This window comes from Piliocolobus tephrosceles, chromosome 14 (assembly GCF_002776525.5).
Source record: "Piliocolobus tephrosceles isolate RC106 chromosome 14, ASM277652v3, whole genome shotgun sequence".
Lineage (NCBI taxonomy): Eukaryota > Metazoa > Chordata > Mammalia > Primates > Cercopithecidae > Piliocolobus > Piliocolobus tephrosceles.
In genome coordinates, this window is record NC_045447.1 from 4910427 (window position 1) to 4931946 (window position 21520).

Sequence of the window (21520 nt, forward strand, 5' to 3'; positions counted from 1 at the left end):
ACCATCACCACCATCATCACCATCATCATCACCATCTAGCTGCCACCACCATCACCACCACTACCACCATCATTGCCACCGCCATCATCACCACCATCATCATTATTTAGCAGGAGTGACAGGCTCCCACCATTCCTGCCCCCACCATATGGCACAAACGGAAGATATTCCTAAGGCAGAGATCTAAAAATACTTAGAGCAATGAGAACATCTCTGCTCCTGTTGCAAGGATAAGTTTAGGACAGCATAATATAAATTCCAAGAAATCAGTTAAAGGATCCATTTTCAGACCATCTTTAAACAGGAACATCTTGTTCTGGTTGGGAAAGCATCAATTGCACCACTTCGTTCCTTACCCACATGGGGAAGGTTGTCTCCATGCATGGAATGTGCGGTGCTCTTCTCTCTTTCCTGTGCCTCCTCCGGGTGGAGGTGGGGGGGGGCATGGAAAGGGAAGGGTACCCAGTGGCAAGGGAAGCACAGAGCTTTGAGTCTGCAGCACGCTTGGTGGCACAGACCCTAGGTGTATACTACCACTGGCTCTAATACCAGATCTTCACCCAGAATGTTGCTCAAAAGACTTATGAATGAAGTACTCTTATAATGGGGTGATTGCAGACCATTATGTAAAGTTAGTGAATTGTTCCCAGATCTATGGAGAGACCTGAGATGCCAGTGGCACTGTCCCGTGGAATCCAGGGCAAAGACACTGCGTGAGCCTTCCTGTCTTCCTTTCCTCCTGTCCCAGGGGGCATATGAGGAGGTGAAGTTGGCCAAAACATATAGAAAGGCTTAAAAATGTTACATTGTGGCTGGGCACAGTGGCTCATGCCTGTAATCCCAGCACTTTGGGAGGCCGAGGCGGGCGGATCACCTGAGGTGGGAGTTTGAGACCAGACTGACCAACATGGAGAAATCTTGTCTCTACTAAAAGTACAAAATTAGCCAGGTGTGGTGGCGCATGCCTGTAATCCCAGCTAATCAGGAGGCTGAGGCAGGAGAATCACTTGAACCTGGGAGAAGGAGGTTGCAGTGCACTGAGATCATGCCATTGCACTCCAGCCTGGGCAACAAAAGCGAGACTCCGTCTCACAAAAAAAAAAAAAAAAAAAGTCTGGCTGTGGTGGCTCATGCCTGTAATCCCAGCACTTTGGGAGGCCAAGGCGGGCGGATCATCTGAGGTTGGGAGTTAGAGACCAGCCTGCCCATCCTCTCCATGTTAGTGGAGAAATCCCGTCTACTAAAAATACAAAATTAGCCAGACGTGGTGGCACATGCCTGTAATCCCAGCCACTCAGGAAGGCTGAGGCAGGAGCATCGCTTGAATCTGGGAGGCAGAGGTTACAGTGAGCCGAGATCACACCACTGCACTCCAGCCTAGGCAACAAGAGCAAAAGTCCATCTCAAAAAAAAAAAAAAGTTACATTGAATGACCCAGAAATCTCACTCCTAGGAATTTTTCCTAAGGAAATCATGGATGCCAAAAAAAAAAAAAAAAAAAAAAACAACCCCATAATGCCATAAGCATCTTTATCAGAGCTGTTTATACAAAGTGAAAAATTGAGAACAAGCTCAATGCTCAGCCCGTGTGATAGGGATGGCTTGGGTCAGCTATAGCACATCAAGCAAGACCGGAGGCCACACAGCTGCCAGAACCAGGAGAGGAGGAGGCTTTGGGAATGCTTGCAATATAAAAAGCATGCTATCAACTTTAACAATACCATTCTCCTAAATCCAAAAAAATTTACAAACTCTCAGGAAAAAAAGACTGGAAGAACCCATAAACTCCTACCTACACTCTCCTTCCCCAATTTTTATTTAGAAATAATTGACTGATATTTTTATTTTTAATTTAATTAATTAATTTAGATAGAGTCTGGCTCTGTCACCCAGGCTGGAGTGCAGTGGTGCAATCTCGACTCACTGCAACCTCCACCTCCCAGGTTCAAGTGATTCTTCAGCGTCAGCCTCCCAAGTAGCTGGGATTACAGGCACTCATCACCATGCTCGGCTAATTTTTGTATTTTTAGTAGAGATGGGGTTTCACCATGTTGGCCAGGCTGCTCTCGAACTTCTGACCTCAAGGGATCCACCTGCCTCAGCCTCCCAAAGTGCTGGGATTACAGGGATGAGCCACCATGCCTAGTCACAGCTGACATTTTTAAAAGCTCCTCAGGCTGGATGCGGTGGCTCATGCCTGTAATTCCAGCACTTTAGGAGGCCGAGGCGGGCGGATTGCCTGAGCTCAGGAGTTTGAGACCAGCCTGGGCAACACAGTGAAACCCCGTCTCTGCTAAAATACAAACAATTAGCCAGGCATGGCAGCGTGTGCCTGTGGTCCCAGCTACTTGGGAGGCCGAGGCGGGAGAATTGCTTGAACCCGGGAGGCAGAGGTTGCAGAGAGCTGAGATCGCACCACTGCACTCCAGCCTGGGCGACAGAGCAAGACCCTATTTCCGAAAAAACACACACACACACACACACACAGAAAAATGCTCCTTAATTGCTCAGAGAGCAGTCAGCCACCCTGCCTCAGTGGCTTGTGAGACAAGGGGGCCAACCCCACAGATAGCCAGCAAGGGAGCAGGGCAGGGGCAAGGACTCCAGGCCCAACCATTCAGGGTGAGGCTGCGGAGCTGCACAGACTGAGGCCTGGCCCGGTAGCGGCTTCTGACAAGGCTCCTCCTGCTGCGCAGCCAGCCCTAAATCTGCTGGGTCCCTGCCACCACCACAGAGAGGAAGGCGTGCCAGGGACTCTTGCAGCAGCTCTCTCACCCTGGTCCCTCTGTTGATCTGGACCTCCCTGTCTCAGACACACAAAGGGCTGTCCTCCTGCAGGCCTACACCTCCCTATGCCCGCTAGCCCTGGTGAGGAGTGCGGTGGAAGGGCTCAGGGCCTGGTGTGTGACCTTAGCCCTGTGTGACCTTGAGCCAGTCCCCATCCTCTCTGGGCCTGGCTCCCTTTTGGTAAAACTGGTGACCCAGCACTGGGCAGCACGGTGTCCCCCAGTGAGGTGGCCTGAATTCAAATCCTCTGGGAAATTGTGTGACCTTGGCTAGTCTGGCGCTGCCTTGAGCCTCACTGTCTTTGGCTACAAACACGGTCATTGTTTCTGCTTTACAGGGCTGACGGGAGATGAAGTGAGTCGGTGCCTGGCATACAGCACGTGATGTGTAAATGGTAGGAGGTGGTGGTGTTGGAGGAAAAATTAGCATTGCTTCCCCATCAAGGTGACAGAGCTTCACGCACCCCCACGTCTACCCCAACCAGATTTGTCTCTGTGAGTGCTGGCAGCGAGGAATCCAGCTGCCGCACCAGGAAGCTTCTCCAACATGGGAAGAGCTTGTATTGGGGAAAATCACAGCCACAGAGCCACCTGGCGTGGGATGCACAGGCTTGGCCTCTTACCTGCTTTATCACACGCTTGACTTTGGTTTCCATTTCCTCCACCACCAGGTTCACCCCCAAGGCCCCAGGATTCAGCTGGTACAAAACCTACCAGCAAGGAAGAGAGAAGCCTTCAGGAAATGCACACAACTCATCCCTTTCCAGAAGCCCAGCTCCAACTCCTTTTCCCGCCCCGGTAACTCCCCTGTCAGGCTGGCAGAGCAAGTGGCTCCACCCCATCTTGCAATAAAGGAAATGGCCCAAGGAGGGCAAGAAGCCTTTCAGTGGCAGGACTCTGATCTCACCTATTTGGGGCCGATTCTGGAGCTCTTTCTTCTACAACCCTGTATCCCTCCCCCTAACTGCAATGAGGACCAGCTGGGCACTCAAAAGCAAGAACCTCCCAGAGGAAAAGGGCTTATTCACTCTCTGTAGACCCCTGTGACCTCAGCTTCCAGCATCCACCTCCAAACTGGCTTCAAACAAGAAAGTAACCAGTCTTGTGGCTGGTACAATCAGGAAGCCATTGTGTGCCTGGCATGGTGCCAAGCACTTCACAGCCACCCTCTGCAGTTGATACCATTGCTACCTCTGTGTTTACATTGGGGAAAACTGAGGCACAAGGAGCTAGGTCCTTGCCTGAGGCTATGTCACTAGAAAGCAGGACACTGCCTGGGGTAACGCTGGGGGTCTGACCTTAGAGCCTGTGATTTGAGACAAATTTGCAGAGAGATGGCCACCAAGTCAGAACTCTGCAGAGACCAAGTGCTATGGGGCAGGGGGCTGGGCCGGAGATTGCTGGAGGCTAACATGCATCTGAGGATTGGGGGAGGGAGGGCAGGATCCAGAGGAGGAAGCCTGAGCCTAGGGACTCTCGGAGCCTATAAAAGATTCAGGAGTCTGTAATCCAGCCTTGTGAGCAGCCTGCTGGATATTCTAAGCTGGGGTCCCCAACCTAGTCCGTGACCTGTTTAGGAACCAGGCTGCACAGCAGGAGGTGAGCAGCAGGCAATGGAGCAAAGCTTCATCTGTATTTACAGCCGCTCCCCATGGCTCGCATTACCACGCAAGCTCCACCTCCTGTCAGCTCAGCAGCAGTGTTAGATTCTCATAGGAATGTGAACCCTATTGTGAACAGTGCACGTGAGGGATCCAGGTTGCACACTCCTTATGAGAATCAAATGCCTGATGATCTATCACTGTCTCCTATCATCCCCAGAGAGGATTGTCTAGTTGCAAGAAAACAAGCTCAGGGCTCCCACTGATTCTACATTATGGTGAGTTGTGTAATTATTTCATTATGTATTACAATATAATAATAGAAATGAACTGCACACTAAGTGTAATGTGTTTGAATCATCCCAAAACTATCCTCCCGCCTCCGTCTGTGGAAAAATTGTCTTCCACAAAACTGGTCCCTCATGCCAAAAAGGTTGGGGACTGCTGGTTTTTTTGTTTTGTTTTGTTGTATTTTGTTTCTGAGACAGAGTTTTGCTCTTGTGGCCCAGGCTGGAGTGCAGTGGTGCTATCTCGGCTCACCACAACCTCTGCCTCCTGGGTTCAAGCAATTCTCCTGCCTCAGTTACCCGAGTAGCTGGGATTACAGGCATGTGCCACCACACCCGGCTAATTTTGTATTTTCAGTAGAGACGGGGTTTCTCCATGTTGGTCAGGCTGGTCTTGAACTCTCAACCTCAGGTGATCCGCCCGCCATGGCCTCCCAAAGTGCTGGGATTACAGGTGTGACCCACCGAGCCTGGCCGGGGACTGCTGTTCTAAGGTACAAGGGGCTGAGGGCAGAGCTGGTGTGAGAGCGTTCAGGCTTAGGCAGCAAATTAAACAGTAAAATGGACCCATATCTTGGATCAAGTCTATTTTTTTTTTCCAAAAGCAGGTATATTCCTGAAAGATCTATTTTCTTTTTTCTCTGAAAACTAACTTTATTTTAAAAATTATCTGGCCACCAGAAGCTCATCTGTGTCACCGCTGGCAACGCCCTATAGTCCTCTCACACAAAGACAATTCTTCCCAAGTGACAAAAATCTAATCCGCAAACTGTTTCCAAGCGAATGCGTTTTTCACAAATGCTGAATTTAACATTTAATAAAGTTTACATATCATGTATAGAAGCATTTAATTAAACATTCACTTTTATTTTGTAGCTTTCCTTTTGTGTTTTGTAAATTTTTTAGGTCTCAAATACTTTCAAAGACCCACGCTGCAGGGGTGTTTTTAGGGGATTGGGGGGCTCCCAATTACGTACTCGGGATGTTTCCGGGGGGTCCTGCCTCGGTGGACCCAAGCGCCCAGACCCCGGGTACAAAGGATAGAGGAGCTGCCCCACGCCCTCAAATACTCAGCCAGGGCTGGAGAATCCTTAGTCAATTCACAAAGGCGGAAACGGAGTGGCAAAGGGCACCCAGGAGGTCACCGTTGGAGGCCCCCCGGGTTCAGCCTAGGAGCTGGAGGCCAACACTGACTAGGGCGCGGGTCCCTCGCCGCCCTCGGTCGGAACCGCCGGGGGCAGCACCAGGGTTGGCGACCGTTACCCCATGGAGCCCCCGCCTCCCCGCAGGGAACACCCGGCACCTGGTACTTGTCCATGGGCTCTCTGGGGTACCCTGGGCCTCGCTCCCCCCGCGAGGGGTGCCTGCCATCAGACTCTGGTCCAAGCATGTTCAGTAGCTACCGCGTACGGGCGAGCGTCCACCCCTGGCCCCACCCCGTGTGGGTCAGTGGGACCCGCGAGACCCTCCCCGCCCGAACGGCGTCCTCGAGGCATCCAAGCGTCCCTCCCGCGCGCTGGCCCCAGACCCTCAGGCCTGCCCCCTTAAAGGGGACGCGTTCCGCCGAGCTGGGAGGTGCCGCCGGGCCTGCGCGCGGTGGGCGGGGCCTCCAGCGTGAGAGGCGTGGCGTCGAGCGCGGCGGGGGTGGCTTCGAGCGGACCGGTCGGGAGGCTGGGGACGGTGCATGGCCCCTTTAAGACGCGCCGGGGCGGACCCGGGAGGCGCGCGGCCCCTTTAAGGCTTGGCCTACGTGGCAGCCGCTGGAGCCGCAGCCGACGCGGAGCGAGGCCGGCCGCCGGGCACTTCCTGTGGAGGCCGCAGCGGGCGCGGGCGCCGACGGGCGAGGGCCAGCGAGCGAGCGAGCCGAGCCGAGCCCAGCCTCCCGCCGTCGCCATGGGCCAGAACGACCTGATGGGCACGGCTGAGGACTTCGCCGACCAGGTGCGGCCTGCGGGCCCCTCCCCCGGCCCCGACCCAGGCCACCCGGGCGGCTCCGGAGTCGGCCTCCCAGCGAAGGGCGCCAGACCCGGGTCGCCCCCCGACTCCTTGTTCCCACAGAGGGACCCACCGCCCGGGCCTTCTGTCCTGGCCTGGATACCCCCAAACCCTGCCTGCTGGCCTGCTCTCCCCTGCCCGCCGGGCCGCTCCCGGGGCCCGGGCCTGGGCGCCCTGCCTGGCCAGCCGCCCCCACTCTCCACCTGGGGCGCGGGGCTGTGGGGGTTTCCTCGCGGGCCGGCGGCGCGAATCCTAGGGTTGGGTCGGGTCTGAGGCTCGCGGGGAGCGCCTCGGCGTTTGGAGCTGCTGGGGGTTCCCCGCACGTTTTTCCTCTCAGTGGGTCTCCCGGAGGCGGGCTGGGAGCTCGGGGACGAACGGGGGCCGGGGGTCCTCCCAGAGGAAAGGGGGCGCGCTGGCGTGCGCCCCAGCTACAAGATGCCACAGCACTTTTTCTCTTTCCCAGATGTGCTGGACTCTTGGGGTCCCTTTGACCCTGTCTGCATCTCCCTCGCCGTTTGGACTCTGCCCTGGGCTGGATTGAGTGGGGACCTGTACACAGCCTGGGAGGAGGGGAAGGTTATCTCCCTGATAGTTTCCTTCCAGAAGTGTCCAGGTGGCATTCTGAGCAACAGAGAAGCCCTTGAAACAGGCAGTTGGGTAACTGTTGAGAGCATTCGGAAACAGGGTGGACAGGATCCGATCCTACAAAGTGAAGGGACACGCAGCTCCCTTCCCTCTTTCTTGATTAAGCTTGGCAAAAAAAAAAAAAAAAAAAAAAAAAGGTGGTGCTGGTTACGCAAATTTATGCCTTTTACTTCTAAAAGAATCCCGTTATATCGACAAATTAACAGGGAGAGCCTTCTGTGGCCCACTTGCCGTTCTTTCCTCGGTTTACTTAATGTGTTTGTGTGGCTTTGCTAGAGTTTTAAGTAGTGATGGTTAAATTTTTAAATTTTTCTGGAGGTGGTAGTGAGTCATCAAACTCTGAGGCCTAGACTTATTGGAAGGCTTGTGTATGTGTGGTTTAAAAAAAAAAAAAAAGAAAGAGTAAGTGACCGTTTTCTAATCAGCTCTGGAGCTTTTTTCCCGTTCCTCCTGCGGGGTGATCTCTTTCTAGTGTGACCTCACCATCGGTTCTCATTGCAACACTGTCCTGTGAGCCAATATTTTAAATTTTGGGGGAAAAAGTGTATCAACTTGACGAAGCAGTTTTTTCTAAGGTCCTGATATTGTGCTTAAATATACAATTTTTTTTTTTTTTTTTTGAATTTTTTTTTGTTGTTGTTCTTTGAGACAGCGTTTCGACCTTGTTGCCCAGGCTGGAGTGCAGTGGTACGATCTCAGCTCACCACAACCTCCTACTCCCGGGTTCAAGCGATTCTCCCGCCTCAGCCTCCCGAGTAGCTGGGATTACAGGCGTGCACCATCATGCCCGGCTAATTTTTTTTTTTTCTTAGTAGAAACAGGGTTTCTCCATATTGGTCAGGCTGGTCTCGAACTCCTGACCTCAGGTGGTCCGCCCGCCTCAGCCTCCCGAAGTGCTGGGATTACAGGCATGAGCCATGGCGCCCAGCCTTTAAGACACAATTTTAAAACCGTGTCCCTTACAAAAACAATTCCTATCAAAAGCCCTCAAGAACCAGGTAGACCTTTTAGGTTTGTCAGTTTTCATTGACATCATTTATAGTGACCCATTTATATTTCTCCAAGTCACAACTCTAAGAAGATGACTCCTCATAGCCAAGGGAAGGATGACAGTTACATCCACTCACTCTTTGTCCTGGAAAACCTGGGATTTGCAAGTGAATTTCATAACCAAATCTAGATCAAATGTCTCCAGTCAAGCTGGTGCCCACTAGCAAATGACAGACTCTCCTCCTGACAAAAAAGAGTTCCCAGTCTCTTCACATGCTCCTTTCTTGATGATTTTTTTTGTTTTTTTTGAGACAGAGTTTCGCTCAGGCTGGAGTGCAATGGCTCGATCTTGGCTCACTGCAACCCCCACTTCCCGGAGTCAAGTAATTCTCCTGCCTCAGCCTCCCGAAAGCTGGGATTACAGGTGCCCGCCACCACGCCCAGCTAATTTTTTTTGTATTTTTAGTGGAGACGGGGTTTCCCCATGTTGGCCAGGTTGGTCTTGAACTCCTGACCTCATGTGATGCTCCTGCCTTGGCCTCCCAAAGTGCTGGGATTACAGGCGTGAGCCACCCCGCCCAGCCTTTACTTCTTGTTTTGTTATTAATGGTTTTTTTTTGGAGACAGAGTCTCACTTTGTCACCCAGGCTGGAGTGCAGTGGCACTCAGCTCACTGCAACCTCCACCTCCCGGGTTCAAGCTATTCTCCTGCCTCAGCCTCCTGAGTAGCTGAGATTACAGGTGTGCGCCACCACGCCCAGCTAATTTTTGTGTTTTTAGTAGAGACAGCGTTTTGCCATGTCATGTTGTCTAGGCTGGTCTTGAACACCTGACCTCAGGTGATCCGCCTTGGCCTCCTAAAGTGCTGGAATTACAGGTGTGAGCCACCGCGTCCAGTCTTCTTCATGTGTTCTGTTATGTTTTAAATGAAAGAAGCAGTAGCTTCGAACTGGAAAGGCTCTTGAGGGGGCACAGAGTCAACCTCTCCTAGGTTACTGAGAGGAGGCCAAACCCACTCAGGCTCCTAGACTTGCCTGTGGCCACTGAAGAAAAGCCGGGTCTTGGTCCCCAGCGCCCCCTGCCCCTGGTGTTGCTCTTCTGGCACAAGTCAAGGGAAGAGCACTGGCGGGTGAAGGGGCTGCTCATATACAACACCCAAGTGGGTTAGGACCATGTCTGTAAGGCAGCGCAGGCTGCCGCTGTCAGATGATCTCATTAGAGTGCACCTGGGTGGTGGCAGAGCATGGCTGCAGGAGCTTCCATGCCCTTTTGCCGGCAGCTTGGGAGCGCAGCGACTTGTATTCACCCAAACCCCAATCAGATAGACACAGGCAGGTTAATAGGGTTCGAAGTCAAAATATGGCTTCTTGTGGACAGAATCTGACCAAGCCCAGGTGGGGTTTGTTTCTATTTATCCACATAGTACTTAAAGCTGCCAGACCAGGCTTTTACATCAAAATGACCTAATTTGAAGCCAATAGGGGATTACCATGGAAGTCACTGATAGGTAAAGTGACACATCCATTTTTCCTCATTTTCAGAAAACAAGAGCAAAGCCGAAGTGACAAGATTTGACCAGAAAATGTGGGCTGCTGAAAGCAAGACCTAAATAAGCTTAGTTTCCCAGGCCCAGTGTCTTCCGATAGTATGACAATGACATTAAGTCTTTCACTGGGCCAGGTGCATGATAGACATTCCTTGTGTGACCTTCCTGACTGCAGGAGGTGGACCAGAGCGTCTCCATCTTCAGATGGCCAGAGGGAGGTTGGCTGGCTGCACTGGCTCGTGGTGGGCTGGAGACTGAGTCCACATCTTTTTACCCCAAAGGCTGGGTTCCTCACTGCTTGGTGGACCTTTCCTTCTGGTCTGCAGAGGCTGGTCCACGGGGACGAGCAGTCCGGTTAGTTTCTGCTGGCAGGCTCCCCGCAGCTGCATCTCTTGTCTCTCTGCCTCTGGCATCAAGCTCCTTGCTCTGGCAGCCAGGGACAGTGTCCTCTTGCTCCCGGGAGCCATGTTCTGTAGAAACTGCTGAGACATGCTGTATGCAGGAGCTGGGCATTTGGAAGCCATGGGAAGGGGCCAGAAACTCTAATGAACTCAGCAATCCAAACTAATGTCCATGCCTGCAGCTGCTCCTCATTGCCTATTAGACCCTCTGCAAAATGTAGCTTCTAAGCAATTTATACCCATAAACAGCAATATTAGCACTTAATGGGTTCTGCCTGGTGGCTCATCACCAAGGTGACAGAAAAGCTGCATGGGGCCTTCCTCTCCAGTGTGGCCTTTGGTGTTTTTAACCTGTCCTCAAGAGTGGCAGAGCGAGTCCTGGGCCCTGGGAGCTGGCCTTGGCCCTAGCTGAAGTGCTGGGGAAGCGAGGATGGGCCTGAGGACACCTGAACCCACAGGTGGCACAGGCACTGCGAGGCTTCCAGTGAACACTGCTGGTGGCTGTCTGGCGTGGCAAGGTCCTGTGACAGTGGCAGGCTCTGTCATATCCTGCCCTATACCATGAAGGAGTGGGGAGAGAAGGCAAAGAGGAGCTGTCTCACTTTTCTTTGTGCGGTGATCTTAACGGGAGGTTAAAACACAGCCACCTCGCTCTTTAGGGGAGTGCGGGGGAGAAGCAGGGGAAGTTGTGGTTAGCGAGGCTCCTCCCAGAACATGGGGCCCAGTCGTTCTCAGTTACGTCTTTCCTACAATTGGGATTTTGATCACACAGTTTTTTAGTAAAGCCAGGCCATCATCTCCCACATTGGGCTGCCGACACCGTTTCTGGCCCTGCAGGGTGCAGTGTGAACCTATAGAGCAGCATGGGAGGGAGGCTTGGGGAAGTTCTGGAGCTGCAGTGAGCCAGTGAGCTGGAGCCGGCTCTGACAGGCTGATGTGAGGGAAGCCGCTGGGCCGCAGGTGCTCGTGTCTGGGATGCGTGGGACCTGAGTTGGGCTTTGAACGAGGCAGCCCCAGTCCTTGGTGATCAAGTGCCTTTTTCCTCGATGTTCTCATTCACCACTAATTTGCAAGCCGCTTTCTGTCCTGAGTGTGAAGAGAAAGTGGAGTTTTCTATGTGGCGTGGGAGCTGCAGGTGGCTGTTATAGTGATCACTAGATGCCCACGAAGTCATCTCTCAGGGTGGATATCATTAATTACGTTTCTAAAATCCCCTTCAGTCGTCTAAAATAACCACCCCTTTGAGAGAAATCTCAGTCTTCCTGTTAAGCCCTTCAGATGCTGTCACTGCTTATGAACCATATCCTGCTTGATGGCGTGGTTCTCGGAGAGACTTAATGAGAAGCTTGGCCACAGAGGTGAGCTAACTGTGTCATCTCCTTCCTGCAGCCTGCCAGGTCAACAGCCACCTCTGGCTCTGCTGTCACAGTTCTCTGGCAGGGGGGAGGGGGACTGTCACAGGTTTTACGTGCTCGCCATGTTTACACAGGTCACCTGTGTGCTGGCTACCAGCAATGGCCTGAGTGCCTGCAGTGTGGCTGCTCTTGTCTGTCCTGGGGTGCTGTGTGTCCTTCCTGTGTTGGGGGCTCTTCTCTGCTGTGCTGAGGGGACACTGGCTTTGGGACATGTTCTAGAGTGGCATGACATGGTTCCAGTGGCCAATTTGAAGTAGTTGTGACTAACATGCATGTAGGAAATAAGGCTAATGTTGGGCCCTGGTCTTTAAACATGGCTTTTTCAGTGTTCAGTCCAAACAGATGCTCATTAGATAGTGGCTGGTTTAAAGGAGACTGCATCAGCCTGACTTACAGCTAGTCAGCCTTCAGTCTGGACCAGGCTTGCCTTTGAAAACCAGAACAGCCAAGCAGTAGATGTGCTCAGTTCAGAATGCAGTACCTACATTTTTGCATATTTTTCCCCACAGCCGAGAGCTGTGTCTCTCTCCTCACCATGTTCGCGCAGGGAAGGAGGTGTGAATTGCCTGTCCCACCTTCTCTCCCTTTTTTGCTCTTTAATCCTCTTGACCCAGACACTCCAATTAAGAGTCGCAGACTCATCAAACAGACTTTTAAACACTGCCTCAATCTTGTGGGCTGTGCACGTAGCAGATGAGCATGTTAAATGCGGGTCCTGCAACTGGGGGAAGCTTAGACCGCAGCCCATGGCTGGGCTGGTTTGCTCATCTCGGGCCAGTGAGTGCCTCACAGCTGTCATTTTAGAAGCAAGTCAGGACACCTCTGGTATCTGTCTTGGGTGTGGATTGCAGTCTACCTCTCTGCTGCTGTTGGGTTCCCCGCCCCACACCCACACCCCACCCTGGGAGTCCCGTCACGGCTCCGTCTCATCTCAGAGGTCTGCACAGCCTCTTGTTGAGCTCTTCCTTCCCAGTGGTTGCTCTTCCCCTGGTTCAGATGAGGTAAAGGCCTGTGTCCTTGCTGGGGCTTCCCAGCTGGGCCACGACGTGAGGCCATTACTTGAGAGCAGTGGCACATTGCATGCCGAGGTGGTGTGCTTTATTCTTCCATGGAATATGGGTGATTACACTGTTGCTGGGCATTTAGAGAGCAACGGGGCCATGAGGCAGAACCTGGGGAGGGTGTGTGGCGTCACCTTTCCCACCGCCCAGTGCGATGCGGGTTGCTTACCCTGTGCACATGGGCATCTTGTGCTGGTTCTCTGTGTTGGCCTTAAAATTCACAGGGGAGTATTTGGGGCCTTTTAAAAAATGAAAAGTGAAACAAGGTTTTCCTCCTAGTAAAGCTGGAAAGAATCTTACCAACCATTAGTTCAGCTGGCCTCACTTTACTGTAGGATAGTAGAGACGCTCTCAGAAAGGCCGTGTCCAGGTCACACAGTGTGCTGGCTGGACCGTACCAGGGCAGGGTGAGATCACAGGGCCTCAGAGCCTCCGCCTGCGCTTCATCTCCCAAACCCGCTTGGTGATTCTCTGGGTATCTGTCGGTCACTGTGATTTCTCCCATCACTTCTGTGGAGTCAAAGGCTGAGTAAATGAGTGCAGAACTGACACTGCAGGGCACAGTGGATTTGGGGAGAATGGCCACCTGGCTTTGTAATCTCTGCCTTTGCTGTCTGCCACATGGGAGCCAATCCACAGTGCTGACCTAGCCAGGGCCCCACCTGACAGGCTGGAGGGTGATCTGAACACCCAGGGGCGTGGTAACAGATGGGCAGCTTCAGCAGTGTCTAGGACTTTGAAGCAACTTTAAAAAATGCTGAAAAGTAAGAAACACACACATCTTCCTTTGTTCCAACAGTAGGTTTAGTCAGCCCTAGGAGGCCTGTGCAGCTGACTTTTGCTCACCTCCCGTGGGGGTCAGCCTCTTGGGTGCTCTTTATTTATTTATTTATTTATTTATTTGAGACGGAGTCTCGCTGTGTCGCGGCCCAGGCTGAAGCACAGTGGCCGGATCTCAGCTCACTGCAAGCTCCGCCTCCCGGGTTTACGCCATTCTCCTGCCTCAGCCTCCCAAGTAGCTGGGACTACAGGCGCCCACCACCGCGCCCGGCTAGTTTTTTGTATTTTTTTTAGTAGAGACGGGGTTTCACCGTGTTAGCCAGGATGGTCTCGATCTCTTGACCTTGTGATCCGCCCGTCTCGGCCTCCCAAAGTGCTGGGATTACAGGCTTGAGCCACCGCGCCCAGCCTTGGGTGCTCTTTAGACTCTGGCTTCCCAACCTGCATTCGTGGGTGGGTCCCCTGATCTTTCTCTGAAGGACTTGCTGTGTTACAGGATTTCTTTCACTTTGTATCTCAGTTTTGCATGGGTGATAAGAGAGAAGTGCATGGGGTAAAGCTGCGTGACATTTGTACCTGGCATCAGTAGTGCGTGTTGGCTACCTAACCCAGCCGTCATAAATGACCTGACTCACAGCACAGCAGGAAGTCATAAATGTTTTCTTTCCCTTTGACATTTGACAGTGATTTCACACACTTTCATTTCATTGCTGTTGAAACAGCTGTCCATCCTATTTGTTAGCGTGTTTTAATTTGCTCGAGATTATGCAGGCTTTGACAAAATCCCAGTGCTTTCTAGCCATTAGCGGTACCAGCTTCATACTGTGCTGACAGTTGCTGCACACACAGTCCCCAAGTCAGATCCTGAGCTTGCAGGGGAGAGCTCCGTCAGGGGCCGGGAAGCACTAGCCCTGGTTTGCAACAGTACACATGCGCTGTCCTCCTGCGCTCTGGAGATTTTCGGATAACTGTAAACACGTGATCTTACTATTCAGTCAGCCATGTGGCCATCTAGGCCTGGCACCCTGGCTGTCACCTAAGCCAACCCTTGTTCTGTCGGTACTCTGGGCGTCATTGGGCAGGCTGGGAGGTCCAGGCCCTTGGCACCTCAGCCATGTGTGACCTGCAGGCTGGGGTCAAGTCTTGGCATTGCACCATCAGGTCTGCGAAGCCGGGGGAACCCCTTCCCTCTGGGTTTCATATGCCCATTTGTAAGGTGAGGGGTTGGACCAGAGCAGCAGAGATGCCTGGCAAAGTGCAGTGGTGCCTCAGTAGGGAGGCTGCTGCCGGCATGTCGTGGGCAGAGGCCAGGCTTGCTGCGTCATAGCCTGCAGCACCCAGGATGACCCATGGCAGAGAGGCCTGGCCTCAGATGCTGGTAGTGCTGAGGTGCAGAAGCCCTGGATAGATGACCTCTAAGTGCCTTTTCAGATGTCATTCTGTGATCCCAACTCGTAAATGCCTTTGACTGAAAAGAGCAGCTCTGTGTCTTGCTGCAGTGCCACCTTCAATGACTGTAGTTGCCTGCCGAGGCACCGGGGAAAATCACAGTGGCAGAGTGTTAGGGCTGCCGCCCTCTGGGGTCTGTCCCAGAGGGTCTAATGTCAAGTCATGCATCTCCGGGACTGATCCTTGGATTGTCTCATGTGTCCAGACTCACAGGGTAGCACTCAGGAGCAAGCACTGAGAGCCCCCTAGTCTGCCCTGGGAAGGCACCGAGGCTGACAAGAGCTCTTGCCTTCCGCAGCGTCTGTTCCTCACGCACACCCCGCCCAAGGACGTGCCCGGCAGCGGCCTGGTGCTCCCCGCCGCAGCCACCTCACCCTTGGGTTTCTGTGGCCCTGCAGTTCCTCCGTGTCACAAAGCAGTACCTGCCCCACGTGGCGCGCCTCTGTCTGATCAGCACCTTCCTGGAGGACGGCATCCGCATGTGGTTCCAGTGGAGCGAGCAGCGCGACTACATCGACAGCACCTGGAACTGCGGCTACCTGCTCGCCTCATCCTTCGTCTTCCTCAACTTGCTGGGACAGCTGAGTGAGTGGCTCTGAGGGTGGTCAGGATTCACTGGGCGTCTTGTTCTGTGATCATTAGCAGTTGGGAGGCTGTGTGTGAACTCGGGGGTCTCCTGAGACTGCTGTCCCCCGTCCATTCCCCTCTTCTCCAGCTCAGCTGTGCCAGGCCAGGAGTCTGGTTCTGCAAGCCTTGGCAGGGATGCTCAGTCTCTAGCCCTGGGCTCACTGCTTTAGGGCTTGCTAAGGAAATAGGACATGGTGTCTGTCAGGGACCCAAAGCAGGAGATGCTGGAGTCTGACTGGTCTGGGTGGATCAGAGAGGAACTAAGGCTGTCAAAGACAAAGGTGTCTAAAAAGGATAAGTAGATTGAGGTAAATGGAGAGGGGAGAGCATTCATGAGCCCAGAATGAAGCTCGTGTTGGCTCAGGTCTGTCTTACGGCCTTGGTGGACCAGCTTCTGGTGGCAGTCCTCCCTCCTTTGTACATTACAGGCCAAGGGATTTGCGCTTCCCCCCGTTCAGAAGCGCTCCACAGTAGAACAGTTAATTGCCTGCCTCAGGTAGGTGGCTGACTTGGGAGCTGACTGTGGGAAATGGCCCGTTCTTTATTACGGCAAGGGCTCCACTTTCTGGTGTTTGTGATAAGTCTAGTCAACTTACCATGTGTGGTCCTTGCCTATCATTAATTCTCCCAGAAGTTACCTTTTGCTTGGATAGGTGGTTTGGCTGCCTCTGGATGAAAGGGCCAGGTGAGATGGCAGTGTACCGAGACAGTGCTCCCCCCGGCCCCGGCACCCACCCTCAGGCCCCCTAACCCTTGTCCTTCCCTCCAGCTGGCTGCGTCCTGGTGTTGAGCAGGAACTTCGTGCAGTACGCCTGCTTCGGGCTCTTTGGAATCATAGCTCTGCAGGTACACGGGCTGCGTGGTCGGGGCTCCCTTCTTTTTGCTCTGGTGGAGCAGAGCTTCTGAAAAGACGTCCTTGAGGGTTCAGTGTTACTCCCCCTTCAGTCCCTTGCATGTCTCTGACTGCCTGGAGCTCCTTTCTCTTCTGGGGAAGTCGTGAGCCCAAGCAGGGCTGTAGAGGCAGGTCATTCGGTACTGGACCATCTTTTGTCCCATTCCTATGATTACCGTGACAAGGGAAGTCCCGAGCTTGGTTGCAGCCAGGATGCTGTCTTGTCATCACGTTGCTTCATAAAGAAGAATACCTGCTTATTCAGAATGAAATGCTGGGAACAGAATATCTGAATCCATATCAGTGGTCTCAGAATAACTTTGTTCTCTGGAACATCATAGCACATTTCTTGAGAAATACAGAACCACATTTTTGAGCTTAGATTTGTCCTTGGTCTCCTGTGATGGTTTTGTGTGTTTTAGACTCCAGCTGACATTGGAGAGACTGTCTAAAGTATTATGAAGTCTGTGGAAATGCCTTTGGAAAGGCCGAGACTCAAGTGTCTCTCTCTTCTTTCCCCTCAGACGATTGCCTACAGCATTTTATGGGACTTGAAGTTTTTGATGAGGTATGTGCATTCTGGTTGGTTTTAGTTGGTTTTAGTATACGCTGCTCATACAGGTTGAGCATTGCGAATCCAAAGTCTGAAATGCTCCAAAATGGCAAAAATCTTGGGCACCAACATGACACTCAAAGGAAGTGCTCATTGGAGCGTTTCAGGTTTTGGATTTTCAGATTTGGGATGCTCAGCTAATAAGTATATAATGCAAATATACCAAAATCTGAAACACTTTGGGTCCCAAGCATTTCAGGTTAGGGATACTCACTCTGTAATTCTAAACTCAGTTAACTATTGGTTGGAGTAGACTTCTTTGGGTCCAAACCAAGCTTGTCCAGCCTGTGGTCCACGGGGTGAATGCGGCCCAACACAAACTCATAAACTTCCTTAAAACATTGACAGCTTTTTTGCAATTTTTAAGTTTTATTTTTTAGCTCATCAGCTATCATTAGCATTAGTGTGTTTTATGTGTGGCCAAGACAGTTCTTCCAGTGTAGCCCAGGGAAGCCAAAAGATTGGAGTCCCTGGTCTAAATTCCGCCTCTTAGAAACAGGTTCTAAAGAGGATGTTGCAGAGCCCCTATAATAGTGGAGACCGAAGCCGCTTCTTCTGACCCCTTATTTCACGGGCATGGGGACTCAGGGTCTGAGTGGAGGACAGGCCTGCCCACAGGGACCCAGCTGGTCAACACTGAAGCTGTGACTAGGACGCGGTTGTGTGTGTGTTCAGGTAGCCTATTGCTGTCGAGGTGTAAAGATATCTCTGTCTCTTCAGCTATGTAAGGAACTATGTCAGGTTTTACATGGGTGTAACTTGAGTCTGAGTTCCTGTGCGCATGCCTGCCTGGTCCTGCTTGGCAGATCACTGGGTCTGGAGAAAGGGAAGTAAGGGCCTTCCTATACTGGCAGCAAGTTCTCCCTGCACCTGGTCTCACAGACAGGCCAGATCCTGGTGAGGCTTAGCTTCCAGCCCACATATCTGTTCCTCAGGAACCTGGCCCTGGGAGGAGGCCTGTTGCTGCTCCTAGCAGAATCCCGTTCTGAAGGGAAGAGCATGTTTGCGGGCGTCCCCACCATGCGTGAGAGCTCCCCCAAACAGTACATGCAGCTCGGAGGCAGGGTCTTGCTGGTTCTGATGTTCATGACCCTCCTTCACTTTGACGCCAGCTTCTTTTCTGTAAGTATTCCTACTTGCCTGAATGGGTCTGGTTTCTTGTCCTTCAGAGAGAATGCTGTTCCTCCCCCACCCCCTCCCTGCTCACCTCTCCCTGGTTGGGTACTAACCACAACCTGGGGGAGCTGCTCAAATGGAGCAGACTTTTTGATCCCATTAAAACAGACCAAAACATCGTCAATCTCTTGTGTGTCAAGCCTCCCTTCCAGCAAGTGAAGGCCAGAACCTCTGACCGTGGTGGAGTGTGCTTGGCCCTTGGTAGGGCCAAAGCTCTCCACCCAGGCTCCCCTTACTCTTCTTTCTCTCCTCCCTGTTCACATCTTAAGTAATTCCTGTGTGTCAGGTGTCAGAGGAAGGCCTACAGGAGCTTCCAGAGCACATCTCTGGAGCTGACTGAGAGCCCTGGCTAGACAGTGTCCAGAAAGAGCTCTTGGTGCCATGGGGAGAAGAGAGAGGATGTTTCTGGCCTGGATGGCTGGGTGGGCCAAGAAGCACTTGGGAATTTAGTTATGGATTAGAGAGAGATTCATCTTGGTAAATCACAGCCTTTTACTAGTTGGGAACTTCAATTTTCCCCAAACCTTCCACAGTTCAAAGCTGGTGCTTTATTGCCTCCTGCCTCCTCCCAGCTTTTATCTCCCCTCTTGCACCAGCAGCCGTCTCAGCAGTAGCTACATCAGCCTGATGGATAGAGACTTCATGATATGCAGCAGCTGGAACTTTTGTTTATAAAGCATCTCTTTTCCTCACGTTTATTTTGAATTTTTTACGTTTCAACCTATGCAGATTGTCCAGAACATCGTGGGCACAGCTCTGATGATTTTAGTGGCCATTGGGTTTAAAACCAAGCTGGCTGCTTTGACTCTTGTTGTCTGGCTCTTTGCCATCAACGTATATTTCAACGCCTTCTGGACCATTCCAGTCTACAAGCCCATGCATGACTTCCTGAAATACGACTTCTTCCAGACCATGTCGGTGATCGGGGGCTTGCTCCTGGTGGTGGCGCTGGGCCCTGGGGGTGTCTCCATGGATGAGAAGAAGAAGGAGTGGTAACAGTCACAGATCCCTACCTGCCTGGCTAAGACCCGTGGCCGTCGAGGACTGGTTTGGGGTGGAGTCAACAAAACTGCCAGCTTTTATGTATCCTCTTCCCTTCCCCTCCCTTGGTAAAGGCACAGATGTTTTGAGAACTTTATTTGCAGAGACACCTGAGAATTCATGGCCCGGTCTGCTCTGGAGCCACAGTCTGGCGTTTGACCCTTCAGTGCTGGCCAGCCTGGCAGTTGGAGGCCTCCCCCATGCCAAGGCTTTGAACAGCCCGCTTGGCTGTGGCATCTCAGTCCTATTTTTGAGTTTGTTTTGTGGAGGTGCAGGAGGGCCTTCAGGCTGTGCTGTGAGCAGACACATTGGTATCACCATTCAGAGCAACCTCCCTCTTATTTTTAAGTTTACGTTTTTAGCGAAAACTACTAAATGATTTTGGGTCGTTCAGCCAAACTTCAAAACGGTTAAATCTCCCTGGTTTAAAATCACACCAGTGGCTTCAATGTTGTTCCTGCCCCTGTATTTGTAGTATTTTATGGGAACAGTGAAAACATTTAGGGACACCCAAAGAATGATGCAGTATTAAAGTGGTGGAAGCTGCTGTTTATGATAAAAGTCATCAGTCAGAAAATCAGCTTGGATTGGTGCCAAGTGTTTTATTGGGTAACACCCTGGGAGTTTTAGTAGCTTGAGGCAAGGCCGAGGGGCAAAGGAGTCCTTGGGGAAGCTGCTGGTCTGGGTGCTGCTGGCCTCAGAGTTGGCAGTGGGGAGGGCTATTGAGACCACACACGGGGTGGCCCCAGCAGCAGCACCCCGCAAGCCACCCTGGCCAGCTGCTCGGACCAGCTTGGGGAGCTGCAGCCACTGTGGGCAGGGGGTGTGGCGGGAGCTCCCAGCACTGGAGACCCACGGACTCAATCCAGTTACCTCACATGGGGCCTTTTCTGAGCAAGGTCTCGAAAGCGCAGGCCACCCTGGCTGAGCAGCATCCTCCTTTCCCAGCTGCACTCGCCCTGTGGGCAGCCCGACACGCCACTTTCCCGAGGCTGTTGCTCACTCAGATTGTCCGTTTGCTATGCCGAATGCAGCCAAAATTCCTTTTTACAATTTGTGATGCCTTACCGATTTGATCTTAATCCTGTATTTAAAGTTTTCTAACACTGCCTTATACTGTGTTTCTCTTTTTGGGGGGTTTAACTGCTTGTTGCTCCCTGTCGTCTGCACCATAGTAAATGCCACAAGGGTGGTCAAACACCTCTCTGGCCCCTAGACCTATCTGGGGACAGGGTGGCTCAGCCTGTCTCCAGGGCTGCTGCGTCCCAGCCCCAAGCCTGCCTCCAGCTTGGCCTCTCGTCCGTTGGCTCTGCAGGGCAGCGGTGAGGCAGGTTTCTGCTCATAAGTGCTTTTGGAAGTCACCTACCCTGAGGAGGGGGCACCTTTTTAACACAGCCGAGCTAGTCCCAACGCTTGCAAATCTTCCCCTGGTGGCCTACTTCCTTACCCCGATAGTGGTAAGATCAAGCAACGGCTTCAGGACATGGGTTTTTTCCTCCTGTGATCATTCAAGTGCTCACTGCACGAAGACTGGCTTCTCACTGTTTCAACCTCACCAGGGCTGTCTCTTGGTCCACACCCTGCTCCCCATCAGTGCCGTATGACAGCCCCATCAAATGACCTTGGCCAAGTCAGGGTTTCTCTGTGGTCAAGGTTGGTTGGCTGGTTGGTGGAAAGTAGGGTGGACCAAAGGAGGCCACGTGAGCAGTCAGCACCAGTTCTGCACCAGCAGCACCTCTGTCCTAGTGGGTGTTCCTGTTTCTCCTGGCCCTGGGTGGGCTAGGGCCTGATTGGGGAAGATGCCTTTGCAGGGAGGAGAGGGTAAGTGGGATCTACCAATTGGTTTTGGCAAAACAGTTTCTTAAGATTTTTTTGCTTTATGTGGGAACCAGATCTAAATCTCATTTTATGCTGTATTTTATATCTTAGTTGTGTTTGAAAACGTTTTTGATTTTTGGAAACACATCAAAATAAATAATGGCATTTGTTGTATGCAGTGTGATCCTACAGTGTTGCCCAACCTGACTGGGGCTCCCCTCAGGATGCCAGTGGGCGAGGTTGCTTCTCCAGGCTTCTCTGAAGACCACTCAGAAGCCACGTCCAGAGAGAATTAGTTCCTCAGAGTCCCTGCTGCTTCCTGGGTGTGGGGGACAGACCCCCTCAGCCCTGCCTTAGAGGGCAACACATGTCATGAGACAAGGATAAGTAGGAAGAG

At 52.3% G+C, this 21520-nt stretch overlaps 2 protein-coding genes across 3 annotated transcripts in view; one reads left to right on the plus strand and one right to left on the minus strand.

Moving 5' to 3' along the window:
- STKLD1 (serine/threonine kinase like domain containing 1) overlaps window positions 1–6290 on the minus strand; it is a 32816-nt gene extending 26526 nt beyond the window's left edge. The window contains exons 1-2 of the mRNA XM_023189043.2: window positions 5978–6290; window positions 3410–3496 (exon numbers count right to left, since the gene is read on the minus strand). Coding sequence (XP_023044811.1) covers window positions 3410–3496; window positions 5978–6064 — 174 coding nt within the window. The 5' untranslated portion in view covers window positions 6065–6290. The remainder of the gene's footprint in view (window positions 1–3409; window positions 3497–5977) is intronic.
- A 79-nt stretch (window positions 6291–6369) lies between these two features.
- On the plus strand, window positions 6370–21297 carry SURF4 (surfeit 4). Of its 2 annotated transcripts, none has more exons than XM_023189039.1 (6): window positions 6370–6615; window positions 15255–15541; window positions 16353–16429; window positions 17000–17043; window positions 18024–18210; window positions 18994–21297. In XM_023189039.1, the coding sequence occupies exons 2-6, from the start codon at window positions 15436–15438 to the stop codon at window positions 19258–19260; spliced, it is 681 nt and encodes a 226-aa protein (XP_023044807.1). In that variant the 5' UTR covers window positions 6370–6615; window positions 15255–15435; the 3' UTR covers window positions 19261–21297. The 2 variants fall into 2 exon arrangements, with proteins under 2 accessions (XP_023044807.1, XP_023044808.1); XM_023189040.1 differs by having other exon boundaries at window positions 6375–6615; window positions 15355–15541.
- Window positions 21298–21520: the final 223 nt, after the last annotated feature.